This window comes from Capricornis sumatraensis, chromosome 1, assembly GCF_032405125.1.
Source record: "Capricornis sumatraensis isolate serow.1 chromosome 1, serow.2, whole genome shotgun sequence".
NCBI lineage: Eukaryota > Metazoa > Chordata > Mammalia > Artiodactyla > Bovidae > Capricornis > Capricornis sumatraensis.
In genome coordinates, this window is record NC_091069.1 from 12,303,897 (window position 1) to 12,319,138 (window position 15,242).

At 45.8% G+C, this 15,242-nt stretch overlaps 1 protein-coding gene across 1 annotated transcript in view; it reads left to right on the forward strand.

Annotated features, from left to right (window-relative positions):
• The window catches only part of DENND1A (DENN domain containing 1A), a 539,355-nt gene that overhangs the window by 466,699 nt on the left and 57,414 nt on the right, over window positions 1-15,242 (forward strand). Inside the window, exons 14-18 of the mRNA XM_068966275.1 lie at window positions 5,053-5,157; window positions 5,515-5,602; window positions 7,494-7,534; window positions 9,766-9,837; window positions 11,042-11,098. Coding sequence (XP_068822376.1) covers window positions 5,053-5,157; window positions 5,515-5,602; window positions 7,494-7,534; window positions 9,766-9,837; window positions 11,042-11,098 — 363 coding nt within the window. The remainder of the gene's footprint in view (window positions 1-5,052; window positions 5,158-5,514; window positions 5,603-7,493; window positions 7,535-9,765; window positions 9,838-11,041; window positions 11,099-15,242) is intronic.

Here is a 15,242-nt window from a genome sequence, read left to right on the forward strand (position 1 = left end):
TAACAGGAGGTTTTTTGTTTTTATTATGGAAAATTTCAAATATGTACAAAATATACCAACTCCTATGTACCTATTGCACTGCTTCTACAACTACAAGTATTGTATCATTTTAAAAAATTTAATTATGGTGAAATATATATTACATAAATTTTACCATTTCAGCCATTTTTAGGTGGACAGCCCAGGAGCATGAAATATATTCACACTTCACATTGCCGTGCAGCATCACCACTAGCCATCCCTAGAACTTTTTTCATCCTGCAAAACAAAGTCTATGCCCTTTAGGCAACAGCTCCCCTTCCTTCCCCCTTCAGCCCCTGACAACCACCATTCTACTTCTGTCCCTGTAAAGATGACAACTCCAGAGATAAGAGAGTTGTCCTTTTGTTACTGGCTTATTTCACTTAGCGTAATAATTTCGAGTTTCATTCATACTGTAGCATGTGCCAAAAAGCCCTTCTTCTTGAAGGCTGAATAATATTTCATTGTTTGTATATTTTGTTTACTTGCCTGTAGACACTTGGATTGCTTCCATCTTTTGACTTTTGTGAATAATGCTGCTATAAACATAACATTCTGCCATTCTTGTATCATCCATACATACCTCATCCTCTCCCTACCCCTCTTTTGATTATTAGTGTTACTTGTAGGAACTGTATTTTATTCATCTTTGTATTTCTCTAACTCAGAGCCAGGCACACAGTAGGTGTTTCAAAATTTTTGGATGGATGAATCTTCCAGAATTATCACTTTTTTAATTTAAGCAAGGTCCATAAAGAGTGGGCACCTCATTTTTTTTCTTAAAATTGCAGGATAAATATGCACATAAAATTTTGGTAAAAATTAAATTTATGAAGAAAAGTAAGAATTTGATGCTTTCAGTATACATCAGCAGAACAAGGAAAGATGCTGAAGAATCCCTGGGAGGTTTTATTTTTACACCAGTACCCTCAGTGCTGTGGATAAAAGCCATTTATTTATGGAATTAAACCTTTGGAATCACCAACTTCACCTGTTAACAAAGATGGACTCATCAATAATGGAATTTTTTATTGACTCCATGTGTCAAGATAATCCAAGAGTAAAACTTGTCTTTTCATAACCAAGTCCTTGATAGGGTTAAGCAGTTGTGTTTAACTGTCCTTTGGCTCAGGGACGGAAAACTCTACTAATGCGATCTGAGCTTGACTGCTCACGGCCTGACTTGCCTGAATTAAAATCGCTCTCAGTCAGTAACCCCAGTGCCTAGAGTGTCGCCCAAGAAGACAAAAGGTTTAATCAGCCTAACAGGAGAACTAAATCAGCACTTACTACAAAGCAGGGAATTAACAAGACACCTTACCTACTCCCCTCCACCGCTGCAGAGAGCAGAATGGGGGCGGCCGTTTCAACTGCAGGAGGGGGTGGACAAGTGGATGCAAATGGGTAGGCATTGAGTTGGGCCTGTGGCGGAAAGGACCTTCACCGCACCTCACCTCCCTCCTGGGAGCAGTTCATCTCTGAGGGGCTCCCACTTTGAAGAGAAGGCTTGTGCTCCCCAGCAGGTGTCCAAGGACAGACAGAATTGAGGCCTTCAAGAAAGGCCCGAGTCTACAGCAGACCATACATGAGAGGGCTGGGCTTTGGAAGCCACCTTGTGTAAAACTCAGACTCTGCCCTGTGCAGGTCATGTGACCTGCTCCTCCGAAAGGATCGGGTGAACCATGAGTATGCTCGCTTCCTTAGAAGATGAGTCCTGCAAGGGAAAGCACCCTCTGTGCCTGCTGCCGGGCAGACCTCACACGTGCCTCTGATAATAGCACCGGGTTAGGGCAGGACGGTAGCCCTGATGGGTGGGAACGGCTCACCTGACTCTTACCCTCCCAGGCTCCACTGAATGTGTCTAATTCTCCCATGTTCGCACCTGCTGCCCCGAAAGGATTAGCCTTTTCCTCTCTGACTCCGGTGGATATTTTGCCACCCAGCCCAGCAGCGCTGCACCGTAGGCAGTACTTGTTTCCATTCTCAGCTGACACTGCTGCTGTTGTTCTCTGAGCTCTCTGCGAGAAAGGGCCCCTCTGTCCCATTTCCCCTGAGTCCTTCCCATCCGTGCCCATGTCCTTCAGTTTGTTTCTTTGACACAGACATCTGACCAGGGGGATGTCATCTCCAGTAAATGGACAACAGCCCCAATATGTTCATGTCTCCCCAAAGATGAGATTCTTTCTGCCCTCCTACAGCTAAAGCCTGCCTCTGGTTACTCTTCCATACAAATCTGATTGCAAACTTGAATTTTTTGATCCCTCAGCAGACTTCTTCCTAGCAATGCTGGGCCAAAGCTCCAGGAATGAATGCTCACAGCTCCAATGAGCATTTCCTCTGAGCAGCTCTAAGCTCCCTGGACACAAGCATCACTCATTGGGCTCCATGCTCTGAGACCTCTTTATCATCAGGCTAAGCGGTATCTCAACCACACGGAGACTACAGGGCTCCTATGACAAGAACCAGGGCCACGCACGCTCTGTGGTTCTTTAACCAGTATCCCTGAGGTTCCACTCTGGGGCTGGGAGTATAGTAGTGAGTCCAGCAGGGCCTCTGCCCTCTCGAGCTCCTGGTCCTGGGGACACCAGTAAAGATTACCCTGCACCCAGTGTGTACCAGGCACTGTGGGAGCACCGAGTAGGGGTTTGTGACTGCCACGCACAGGCCTTTGTTTAAAGGATGGTAGCCCAGATAGAAGGAGCAGAACTGGCAAAAGCACAGGAGGAAGTGGGAAAGGACCTGGCCTGTGACTAGGAGATGCATTTGAAGCATCGGGTGTACAGGAGAACATAGGAAAGTGACACAGAGGGACTCTGGGAAAGAAAGCTGGGGACTGCTCCCACCTGCATGAAGCTTATAGTCTAGCGCAAGGACTAGATAAGCACACAAATGTAACATCTCCACAGTCCTTGAGTAGGATAGTGACGTGATCCAATTCGCATTTTAGAAATCTCTGGCCAGAAGGATTAAAGTGGTTGGGGAGGAACAAAAGAGGAGAGCCACATAAAGCTGAACGCCTACCACGGCAGTCAGCCCTGTGCCAAGGGATGGAGAGCAGGGGACAGGTTGATGAGACGTTGCCCTGGGGAAAGGGGACAGACTCAGAAGTCTGATAGGTCTACTGTGAGCAGCCGTGGATGATGATAACTCCAGAAAGAAAAGCAGATTTAGAGTGCAGTCCAGACGGGATAGTAACTGGGAGTTTGGGGGCCATTCTGAGTTTGAGGTTCCATCCAGGTGGGGATTGAGACATGAGTTTGGAATGAGAGAAGTCTGAACTGACAGTGTTTATTAGCAGTGATCAGTGTATGAGTGACATTGTGCTCATGGTTGAGACCTCCTGGAGAGAGAATTAATTGCCCTGCTGTGGTTCCGAGGGTGAGAAACTTCCAGACCACAGGAATGGAATTCCAGGTGGGCTTCTGTTGGTTCTCACTGGCTGAGCTTTCCACTTTGCAGCAAGGAAGGTATAAATTCATGCCAAAGTAGTAAATGTCATGAAAACTCTTTCCCCTGAGGAACTGATGTGTGTTTTTCTCCTCATAGACAGTGTAATATTTGCATTCTTCCCGTCTTGCTTTGGCAGCCAGGAAGCTCAGAGCTAATTTTGTAACTTTATTTTATTTCATTTTAAGAATCTTTATTTATTTGGCTTTGTCAGGTCTTAACTGTGGCATGTGGGATCTTTAGTTGAATCATGCAAACTTTTACAGTGACACGGGGTATCTAGTTCCCTGACCAGAGATTGAACCCGGGCACCCTGCATTGGGACTACAGAGTCTTAGCCCCTGGACCACAAGGAAGTCCCTGTAACTTAATTTTAGAAACCACATACGACCTGCATATCCAGATGCTCTTTTCACAAATAAATACGTGTTATATGTTTATGTATTTTCCAGCACGGATTTTTTTTTCTTTGTTTTAGGGGCCTCAGTTCCTTTGTAAAATTAGGTGGAGTATAACTTTATACAAATAAATATTCCCCTTACTCTATTATTTTAGGGTCTTCCTTGTGCAGTAAGTCTGCCCAGTTGCTGAGCTAATATTGACTGGATTTAAGCAGGAGGGACTCTCGGAATTTACAGCAGCTACACAGTAAATTTAACACTCACCTAACTCATTAAAGCAGGATGAAAGTGGAGCTTCAAACGTCTGTGTTTGCCACCAAGTCTGTGAGAGGAGGGGTACCTTTAATTCAGTTCAAGATGTAGAAGTCTGATCTTTCAGAATTGAGAATACACTGTTGAAATTAAAGCCTTGTCTGTGTAGATGAGTACTCCAAATACCTTCAAAGAAGGATTGAGGTGTTGACTACAAAGATGGGTGGTTTTTTAAGCTTAGGGTGTCATTTTCTTGACTCATAAAATGTGGTTCGGTAAAAGCAAACTTCCTTATCAAACAGCATAAGCACAAAGTTACCTGGGTGATAAAATCTTATTTTTGATCATCCCTGTTTATTATTTTAAAATTATAACTTGCTACTGGTTAAGATCACTCGATAAATGGTTTTCAAACTGTGTTCACTGCCTTAGGGACTACAAAGGTGTGGGATGGGGGAGGGGCAGGGGGTGGAGAGAAGACCAGCCAGCATCCCGACCCGCAGCACCCCCAGAGCAGCTGGGCTATTGAAGGTAGCAGGGCTCCTTCTGCATAAAGTGCTATCCAAAGAGCAGGTTCCTCTCCTACAAGTGCGAAGAAAAGTTTGGGAATCATCCCATTGAAGGACACATCTCATGACTTGCTCTTGGAGTATGACTATGGCTAATATGGAAGCAGCCGGGGTTTGGAATCCTGCCCTTCATTCCCACCCTGCCTCCTACCAGCTCTGTGACCTTGGGAGATGTCTCTTCCTCTCTGAAATAGCTTCCTCATCCGTAGAGTAGAATGCCACCAGGATAACAGCCACTTCACAGGTCTGTGAGAATTAGGTACATCGAGGATGTAGGAGTGCCACCTGCCAGAATTCAAGCACTGATGTCTCTTGCTCCTTCCCTCTAACCCTCCTCTCTCCATCTCATCTCTGTCTCCCAGGAGGAGCCAATCACCTTCTGCGAGGAAGCCTTCGTGTCACACTATCGCTCAGGAGCCATGAGGCAGTTTCTGCAAAACGCCACCCAGCTGCAGCTCTTCAAACAGGTGCCTGGCCTCCCTCGCCTGGTCTGCGTCTGGGGCCCCAGTGGGGTTTCTGCAGCCGCCTCCACTCTAAGCACTGAGGCTGAAAACATGGGTGGAACTCAGGCCTCTGTGTAAAGAGGCCCAGGGTCTGGGGAGGGAGACTGGGCAAGGAGGGTGCTTAGCCACCAGACAGTGCCTTTGCAAATATTCCATGCTGTTTGACAGGTTATCATAAACACAGAGCCAGTTTTTTAAACTCACAATTCCAAAGGCCTTTTCCTGTCTTGGTTCTGTGGTCATATACTAAGGAGCTCAGCTGAATGGCCTTCCCCTGTTTCTTTGTACTAGCTGATATGCTTTTGTTCTTTCTTTGTATAGTTTATCGATGGTAGATTAGACCTTCTCAATTCCGGCGAGGGCTTCAGTGATGTTTTTGAAGAGGAGATCAACGTGGGCGAGTATGCCGGTGAGGGCAGTTCATTTTTCTTTATGAGCTGTGGTCTGTGTGTGGGATTGGGGTGTGTTCACAAGGAGTGGCCATGACTTCTTTTTTCCTTCACTGGGGATGAAAGAGAGACTGATTTCCAACTTGGCCTTGAAACATTGGAGGAATTCCCTTCCCTTTTTGATGAGATGTGCACTGGTCCAACTGAAGTCCTACATCTTGGGGTCACTTGCTTCCCCCCAGGTGGGTGAAGTCTAGATAATTAGTGGCCCCCACAATGCAGTGGAAAGCACAAAAGTTCTTGAATTAGGAGACCTGGATTCACTGCCTAGCAGTGAGGACTTGGTCGAGTCATTTCACCTCTTTTAACTGAAGTGTTGTTATCTGTGCACAGAGTGTAACAGTGCCTACCTCATAGGAGTCCTGTTGAGATGAAATCAGAGACCCTGAGGAAAGGTGTGTGCAGACACCCAGAACCGACCCTGGCACAGGATCGCTAAATGTTTGAAGATCATTACAGGGTGCCCTGTCTCTGTAGACTTTTAGAACCAGAGGAATCAGGCTCTCATTTTTTCAGAGGAGGCATCTGAGGCCCAGAGAAATGAGAGACTCACCCTGCCTCCTGAATCCCAATCTGTCCACCTTTCCAAATCTCAGCACCTCAGTCTTTGTCGCCAAAGTACAGCTAAATCCAAAACAATGGTAGTCAGCTACAGGCCCCCTCTTATTGCTGGGCATGTGTCTGGATAATCTAACTGGCAGGGCATAAATTCTTAGAGCCAGGCATTATCTCACCTACGAACCCCTTTGTCAGGCCCGACTAACCTGTGCTGCATGGAGAGCACGGTAATCAATAAAACCAGTGCAGAAATCATTGATGAGCATTTCCTGAATGCCTTCTGTGACCACAACTCTGTACAGTAAGAATGAGAGGGGGCCCAGTTCTGCCCTCAGGGAACTTTAGACTGCCAGGAGAAAACTCACAACTAAAAACAAATACAGACTAAACCATTGCAGGAAAAGGAGCAGACCCAGGTCTTTGTGCAAGTAAAATAGGGCTCTATTAATGCTCACTCTGTAACATGAGAGCTTTACAATGGAGGCGGGTTTGAGAAGTGTCCTAACAGTTGAATTTATGGGTTCTGGGGAGAAGACAGGCTTCAGGTGTTGACAAACTAAGTCAAGTCATTCAGTCTTCTAGAAAAGCTGTCTGCTGATAAGACCTCCTTATCCCACCAAAATGAATCCGTTCCCCACAGCACCCCGTTTGCCTTTGCCTTTTCCTGGTACTACTTTAGCATAAGTAGGGCCGAATGTGTACTTACACTGGACACACGGCCCTGTGGTTCCTGCCCTGGCATGACTCTCAAGATTTTAGAGAGCACAGACCTATAGATGTTACCTATTCTAGAGGGCTGTTCAAGGGAAGGAGTGGGAGAAGCCTACAGAGGAAATGACTGAGCTGGTCACTGAGTGTGTGCAGCAGAGAGAGCAAGGAATGTTAGCCAGGCAAGGGGAACAGCATTTGTGAGGGCAAGGGCGGCTTGGAGCATGCATGATCAGAGAGCCTGAGGTTGTGCAGGATGGTAGTACAGCACGGAGAGGCAGAGGGTGGGCAGTGCCAAGACAAGATGGAGGAAGAGAGCCAGGGTTGTTAAGGGGTCTGACCTCTATCCAGTAGGCAAGGAGGAGGATTTGGGTTTGTACTCAGGACTCTGATAGGATCAGATAGCACTCTGAGAAAGAAACCTGTGGCAGCAGCTCCTTCAGGGAGGGGGGCGTGGGAGCCTCCGTGTGGTTCTCCAGATTTTGAACTTTTCAAGTCCTGCATGCTGAAAGCAACTTCAGGAACTCCTGAGGGTGGATGTATGACTTCTCTAAATACCAGCTTCTCTGCCACCTCTTTCCCCAGGGAGTGATAAGCTGTACCACCAGTGGCTCTCCACAGTCCGGGTAAGTGCCACCCCCGCAGAGCTACCTGGGCCCCTCCTTGGCTGCTGGCCACCCTCCTCCTCTCCTGCCACCCACAGTGCTGTCATTCGGCCCAGGAAACTGTGTGCGCCCAGCTGAAGATACTTTTGTTTGTAAAGCCAGGCCATTCTGGTGCCAGGTGGAGACTAGCAGGAAGAGACTGTCCAAAGCCCGCCCTTGTGAGAGTGATGAGAGCCAGGAGAAGCTTCCTTGTCTCAGGAAGCAGGCCAAGGCATGTTGAAAGGATATTGCCTCCTCAGAGGATTTCCAGGGGTCTCTTTCTAGGGTCAGACCAGTTGGGAACTTTTCATGAGAAACCCAAAAATCGGTCCCACTTCCGGCTCTGAAATACATTTCACAGCACAAGGCTTCTGGGAGGATGGAAAATGCACCACTGAGAGTTTTCGTCCCCTCACTATTGTTGTAAACAGTTTTTGATTGTGTTAGAAGCCAGGTGCTAGGGCTTCAAAAGCCACTAAAGAATTCAGATGGTTGCCTTTCCTTAAATAGGTTCATCAGTGAGTATGTACTAAAGGCTTTCTGTGTGCCGGGTGCCGCACTGGGTACTGGGATCCAGTGGGAAGCAGGACACAGGCCCTGCCCTGAGGGAGATCCCACTCTTACTGGGGAGGCAGGCATATAAACAGGCAGCTCCAGCATGGTGTGATAAGTGTGCTCTCCTGCTCATGGGCCAAGCACACTGCTGCCAAGGCAGGTCCCTTGGAAGTGGCTGCAGTTGGCCGAGAGTAAGCAATTCCTCAATGAAAGGTTTCTTTTGTTCTTCTCGAATGGCCAAACATGGCACTTGGCAAATCACAGACAAGCAATAAGGACTTGTTGATTGATTGATAAAGGGAGTTTTAATACTCTAAAGGACCATTGAAATAGGATACTGAGTAATTTTGGAAAGCAGTATGGAACAAATGAGTGGGTGAAAATTTCCTATTATCCTACAACAGAGAATGCTTTCTAGGTCAAATTTTTGAAGTTTTTAATTAAAGCTCAAGGTTTCTAATACAGGCGGTTACCAAAAATTGTGCTAAAAGTTAATCCCAATAATTACATAGTATGTCAGACTGTTTTGTATATGCTCTGGATCCAATTTCTCTTTCCATTCAAATCTGTTGGGATTGTTGCAGAAAAACCCAAATGAAAAAAAAAAAAAAAACCAAATGAACTTTTGGGCCAAACCAGTATCTTTCCAAACCACCACAAATCTGATTATGTGATGCACTTGGTTAAAAATCGTCTAGGGTATGGACTGTTCATGCTGGCCTTCTATGATTGACCCCGTCTGGCTCTCAGTTCCACTCGCCAGTCTTCCTATGATGCACTGACTGTTGTTACTCACAGAACATGCCATGGCTTTACAGCTTCTGCGCTTGTTTATGAGCTGCTTCCTATCCCTAGAATGTCCTTATCCACGCTGTCCCCAACGCAAGCGCCTACTCATCCTTCATGGGCCAAATATTTCATCCTCTGATGCCTTCCCCATCCTGCTACACAATGAGCTGCTGCCACCTGCCTTGTGCGCATGGCCAGTGTGGTTCTTGCCACCTTGGGTGGCACTTGTTTACCCCCCAGCCTGGGGGTCTTTAAAGGCAGAGACCCGCCCTCTAGTGGCTTGGTACCCTCAAAACCTAAACCGGAGCATCCCCACAGTGAGTCCTTACAAACAACACAGAAAACCAGGGGGAATAAAGGAGGGTGCCTGACTTAAGGTAGTCGCAGTGGCCAGATAACCTTGCCTAACCGGCCCCCAGTTTTCTGCCCCAGCTCAGTGTCAGCATCCATTGTTATTAAACTTATCTTAATGTTGTCCATGGTAACTAGAATTCCTTGAGAAGAAATTCTTGTAGATTTCTTGTAGAATTCCTTGTAGATCACTCCAAAGAAAGCTTTGCTTCAGAGAGCCTGTGATGAGCTTTCCTCCCAGCCAGCAGACAGCTGCCAAGCAAAATACTGATCCTGGGGTCCCACCTCAGCTATTTTATCACCATCCACTATTCCCCCTCTGCCCCCACACCCACCCATAGGGATTCTGCTGTGGTCGGAATTTAATTGCCCAGGACCAGTCACCATCTAAGCCTGTTCCTCTAATTAAGTTACACACTTTTGAAATGTTGCTTAACTTGATTAAAGAGAAGAGGTCTTTGTTGCTGTTGGCCTACTATATCTTCAGTCCAAATTGCTAACTGACATTTTTATTATAGAAAGGAAGTGGAGCAATTCTGAATACTGTAAAAACGAAAGCAAACCCGGCCATGAAGACTGTCTATAAGTTCGTAAGTACTGGTCTTGGTCTCAGGATCCAAACAGATCTGTTCCTAAGCATGACGACAAAACTCTTAGACTGAACCCTGTGTTGCAGAGCAGATTTGGGGGCTGCTGTGTTATTTCCTAAAGCTCTCAAAGCTCTCAGAATTGTTTAGCGTTGATGTTTTATGACCAGGTCAGTGACATTTTTTCATTTAAAATGTTTCTGCACACAGTTGCTGCAATAGAGAAATGGGAGACTACTTGTTTTAGCTTTTCAGATGTAGATGGGGTGGCTAAAATTCCAGCGCTCCCTCCTGAAGACCCAGAGGCTGTGGTCTGTCAGGTGTTCTGGTAGACCTTTCTGTGTGTATCCTCGCTATTATGTCAGAATAAAGCAGCTGCTCTGCAGGTTACTGAAGAATGCTCGTGGTGGGACACATGCCCATTTTTTGGTCCCAAATTCTTCATCATCTCTCTCATCACCGCCCTATAGGAAATGCATTGTTTGTGAAACTTGTGCCCACAGCAGAGTGAAAATAAGAGAACACGCCAGTTCCAGGTGCTCCATCTTTTACGAGTCTCAAGTATTTTTTCTCATGGTTTCTCCTGCTTGCTAATTTGACTCCAAGCCACTTAACTGGGGTGGTTTTGTTTTATTTCCATTTTTAATTTTATTAGTCCTTTCTGTGCTTAAATAGTGATTATTTTAATAGGGTGGGTGCCTGCCAAGAGAATCGCACAGGTTGTAGAATGACAGAAAGTCAAAGCCAGGGTGTCTGCTGAAATGAAATTTAAGAAATGGCATCAGAGAAACCCAGCGATATGTCTGTCTGGCCTGGGCAGAAAATTGGTCCTGAAGCCCCGCCCTGGTTAAATGTAGCGGGTATTCTGAACCTTGCAGCTGGAGAAGCTTCTGGTCTCCTCTTACTGGTAGCTGTCCCCAGGCTGCGGAGATAAATAATTACAGACAGCAGAAGAGCTTCAGAGGTGGGGAAAAATCAGTGCCATCAAAATGCAGAAAATAAAATCTGTGTAGCCTCTTTAAGGGCTTTTTTTTTAACCTTTCAACATTGTATTTGTTTTCATAGCCATTATATTTTCAACTTGATGATCCCATTTTCCTTCCTTTTTCTAGTAATCAGAGAAGGTGATTCATGATGGACTGAAATCAAGCACAGTCCCTGCTGGAAACAGAAGGGGAATCTTAACTTAAATTAATTTTTCATGCAGGCAAAAGATCATGCAAAAATGGGAATAAAAGAGGTGAAAAACCGCTTGAAGCAAAAGGTACTTGAAGTTCTTATTCAAAATGTATAAGCACCGTGTATGAAATGCGTGGCCACAAAAAAGTACGATGTGATCAATAGAGGCTGTTTGATACAGTGTTGTTAGCACACTTCAAAATGCATTACCAGCTGTCCGGGAGTTTTCACACTGTTATAAATATTCACAGACAAAAAACTGTCTTCAAATAACATTAAGACTGGCTTAAACCTACAAAGGCAAGCAAGTTCAGAGTTACTACTGTTAGTCTGTCCCCTGCTCACCCCACTGGGCTGGCACTTCACCAGGGGCCATACAGATTGGCTCAGCCTCCCCACCCCAGCACTACCAGCTCCTACAGCTGACCTGTGCCCTGGGGCTGGTTGTAACCAAAGTCAGGAAGCACCTCCAGGGAAATGACTGCCGTAGTTCCAGACTGCACGTGGGTTTGAGGAGGTCACTGCAGGCTCTGCTCACAGTTGATGTGTGAGACCCAAGGGGCAGGGAAAGACTCTGATTGTCTTCATGGACCATCAGTAAAGTCATATAAAATCATACAGACTACCTCCTGGCTAAGAGTGCCTCTACCTGATTCTCTAGACTTGTGCAGGGAAGTTGCTATAACAGAGAGGGCATCTTTATATTATTATGACTATCAGCATCAGTATTAGCGTTGCTACCCTTCATTAAGCACTTTCTAAGGATGGTCCAGGCCAGGAGCTTTCACATTTAATCCATAGAGCCACTCTGGGGGGTATTATTCTCATATCCTGTGTAAGGAGACCCTCAGTTCAAAGGTGAAGTAATTTGTTCAAGGTCACACTGGTGGAGCCTGGCAGAGCCAGGATTCAATTCGAGATTCATCTGCTTCAGTGTCTGTGCTCTTATCACTATAGTATTTCATACTGCCTTCTTGAAACAAGTGTTTTGTTTTCCAAAAGATGTTTGGGATCACTTACTTCATTATCTCCACACCCCCAAAATGTGCCAAGTAATAAGGATCTTTGTCTACCTCGGCAGTTTTTTAAAAAATTGAAAGCAGTTTTAATTTTAGAAGTCAGAAAGGACCTCTCATTAACTTGAAATGGTCAAAGGAATTGATTCCTCTAATTGCAAAATAATTTGCTCTTACTAAGCATTCACATTCTTAGTTTCAGCTGGGAGTGAATTTTTAGTAGGTGAGATTCAAGTCCTGGAAATAAAAATCCTGCTAATGTAAATTCAGATAGACCTTTAACTGTGGTCTGTTGCACCCCGCCAGAGACTAGCAGGTGGAATCCTTTACTTGGATGTTATTTAAGTCCCTAAATACACCTTTTTGTCTCCTATCCCAGTCACACGTAACTGAATTGGATTGCAGATGTAAAATGGAGGGACAGGGAGGGCGGAGCTGTCACCAGGCTCTCCTTCCTTGATAACCACATCGGGCTGGTATTAGAAGGTTACTTGGAGTAAGCAGAGAAAGGTCCCCTCCTCAGGCAGAGGACACATGTTGACTCCTTAGTCAGATCTATTCTCTGCAGGCCATCACCTCCTTCCTTGTACACGTAAGCATCAGGCCTTAAGAAAATCCCCTTTTTATGATGGGTAAAATTTCTGTAAATAACCGGTTAAACTGAGGGCTTTTGATGTTGTTCAAAGGTTCACTTAGACAATCTAGATCACTCTTCTCCCCGCCATCTCCCTTTCCTCTCCTTGATGGCATCTGAGGCAGAGTCTTCCCTCCCCTGTTCCTCTTCCCCCTGCCAGTCTTTTCAAGAATAGCTTCAGGAGATAATGTTCTATAGAGAGTGTCAGTACATTTCAGGTGACACAAACGGTGAAGGCATTTCATAGAAATGTGGCTTGTCACCATCGGACTGTTGACAGATCTATTAGTGCACCCTTTTCAATTTTCACTTTTCCCCCTTCGGTCTTACAGATTTCTGCAGACTTGATATTTTGCAGTTGTTCTTGGAAGAGCCATTTTGTAATTGAGACTCTAGCATTGTTCAGGACAGACAGGACCAGGTCTTCCACAGGGCTCCAGCTCCCTTTCCTGAGCTAATTTAGGATCTGGCTTTGTCTGACCTCTCTCACCGCAGTAGAAAATATTTCCTTGGCTTTTTTACCCCTCTACCTTCCCTTTACATGGCAACATATCTGTGTGGCTCCCCAGATGTATCCTATGTAGGCATCTCAAGTTTGGTTTCTGCTACAAAATCGAGGCTGTTCCCAACAAAGATCTAATTTTCAAATGTACTGGGTTGCCACCTGGCCTCCTCTAACTCTGCATAGCAATGGTGACCCCGCAGATATAATCAAGAACCCAACCTTGCCCTCTTCGCTCTTGCCTTGGGTTTGAATTGCAAATAGAAAATGTGGGGCCGACCTGTGGAGAGGTCAACATGGCGCGTGGAGGTCCATCTCTAATATGACTGAGCAGGGCCCTTCTCCATCCCTCGTTCGTTTGTGCTGCAGACTTTCAAAGCCTCTGAAAGAGGAGCTTTCAAAGTATCCCTGTGACCATTGGCAAATAATTGTTAATAGAGACTGTAGTGTAGCTTTTATTCCATACCTGCTCCGCTTTAGCCCAACAACAAAAAAAGGATGGATAACACATTTCTCTGGATAAATGGAGCAAGGTGGTCAAATTCTTCTATAGCTTGGCCTTCTTTGAAGTTTAACTTGCTCAAAATTAGGAAGAAGAAATGGCAAGGAATGCTACCCAGCCATCATTTTCTAAAGGGAAAATCAGTGCTTTCGTCCAGAGCCCCTCCCCACCAGACCTGGCCTGTTGGGAGGATGCTGCGTGGCTAGGCTGTGGCTCTCAACAAACCTCCTTCTATTGCAGTGTTGTACACCACTGCACCAAATGCCCTCTTTTAAAAACAGTAGCTATTCACACACTCCTTCTTTCCTATGAGGAACATTAAAATATTTATGTAAGGATGTCCTTTTTTTTTTTCTTCTTTTTTTTTACCTATTGGAGAACCCCTGAAAAATAATATTTTTTTCTTCAGTATAAAATTAAAATGATTGAGTCAATCGGCCCATTTCACAGCCTTTTTTTCTTTTTTTTTTTGGCCATACCATACAGCTTGAGGGATCTTAGTTCCCCGACCAGGGATTGAACCCGGCCCAGGCCACAGCTGTGAAAGGGCCAGGTCCAAACCAGTGGACTTCCAGGGAATTCCCTCACAGCCCTTTTTAAATATTTGATCTTTTAAAGATAAATCAAGCTTGTTGATTCAGAGTTTGTGTGAGTGAAAGGAGCAGATTCACAGTTGAGTCAGTGAAGATTTGAGTTTGCGGCGAAACTTTTCCTCGTGTATTGAAGGGAGTGAGGCAGCACCTTTGGGGCTGGGAGACCCAGGTAGACTCTTGTAGGACAGACGTTTTCACACCGTATCACACAACTGTCATCTCCCTGTCTCTGCTGCAGCCTCAAATCACAGAAATTCCAACTCTGGATACTATTTTGCTATTAATATTCATACTGTAGTTTGCATTTGCTGTAGCGTAAAGTAGAATGGAAAAGAAGGACACTGCGCAAATCCAAACATGGAGACTGGGAAGCTAAGTCAGAGACACGAGGCCCCAGCCTCACACCCACGAGAGCCTTCAAACCCCTTGCTCTGCGGTGTGGTGTTGGGGATAAGACAGATAAACCAGATTCAGTCCTGCCAGTTTTTCTCATTTATAAAGTAGGGGAAATAGAGATTTTTACTGGACTGTTGTAAGGACTAGAAGAAATAATGGGTTTAAACAGCAACACATAGTAGCCATTTGGCAAATGGCAGATTCCATCCTGTCTGTCTTCTTCTATCCCACATCTGGAGCGGCTGGCCTGCCCATGCACCCGTGTGCGTGTACCCGGAGAGTATGGCTGGGCTGGGAACCTCTCCCTTTTGGTCCTCCACACAGCCACCAGAGTAGTCTTCCAGGCACCCTGCTCCCTGCCTCCCATGGGCCAGGAATGTTCTCCTGGAATCTCTGCCTCATGAAGTCATATAGCCTCAGCTCCCTCACCCCAGCTCCCACCCAAGGCCACGCCAAGCCCCCTTCTTCCTCTGGGTTCCCGTCTCAGGATTCCTCCTAGGGACTCGGTCCCTGCCTTCTCCACAGGCAAGCGGAGATTAGATCCCAGGCATGATCTCTGATTCCAGCCTGGGGAAGGTGATAGAAA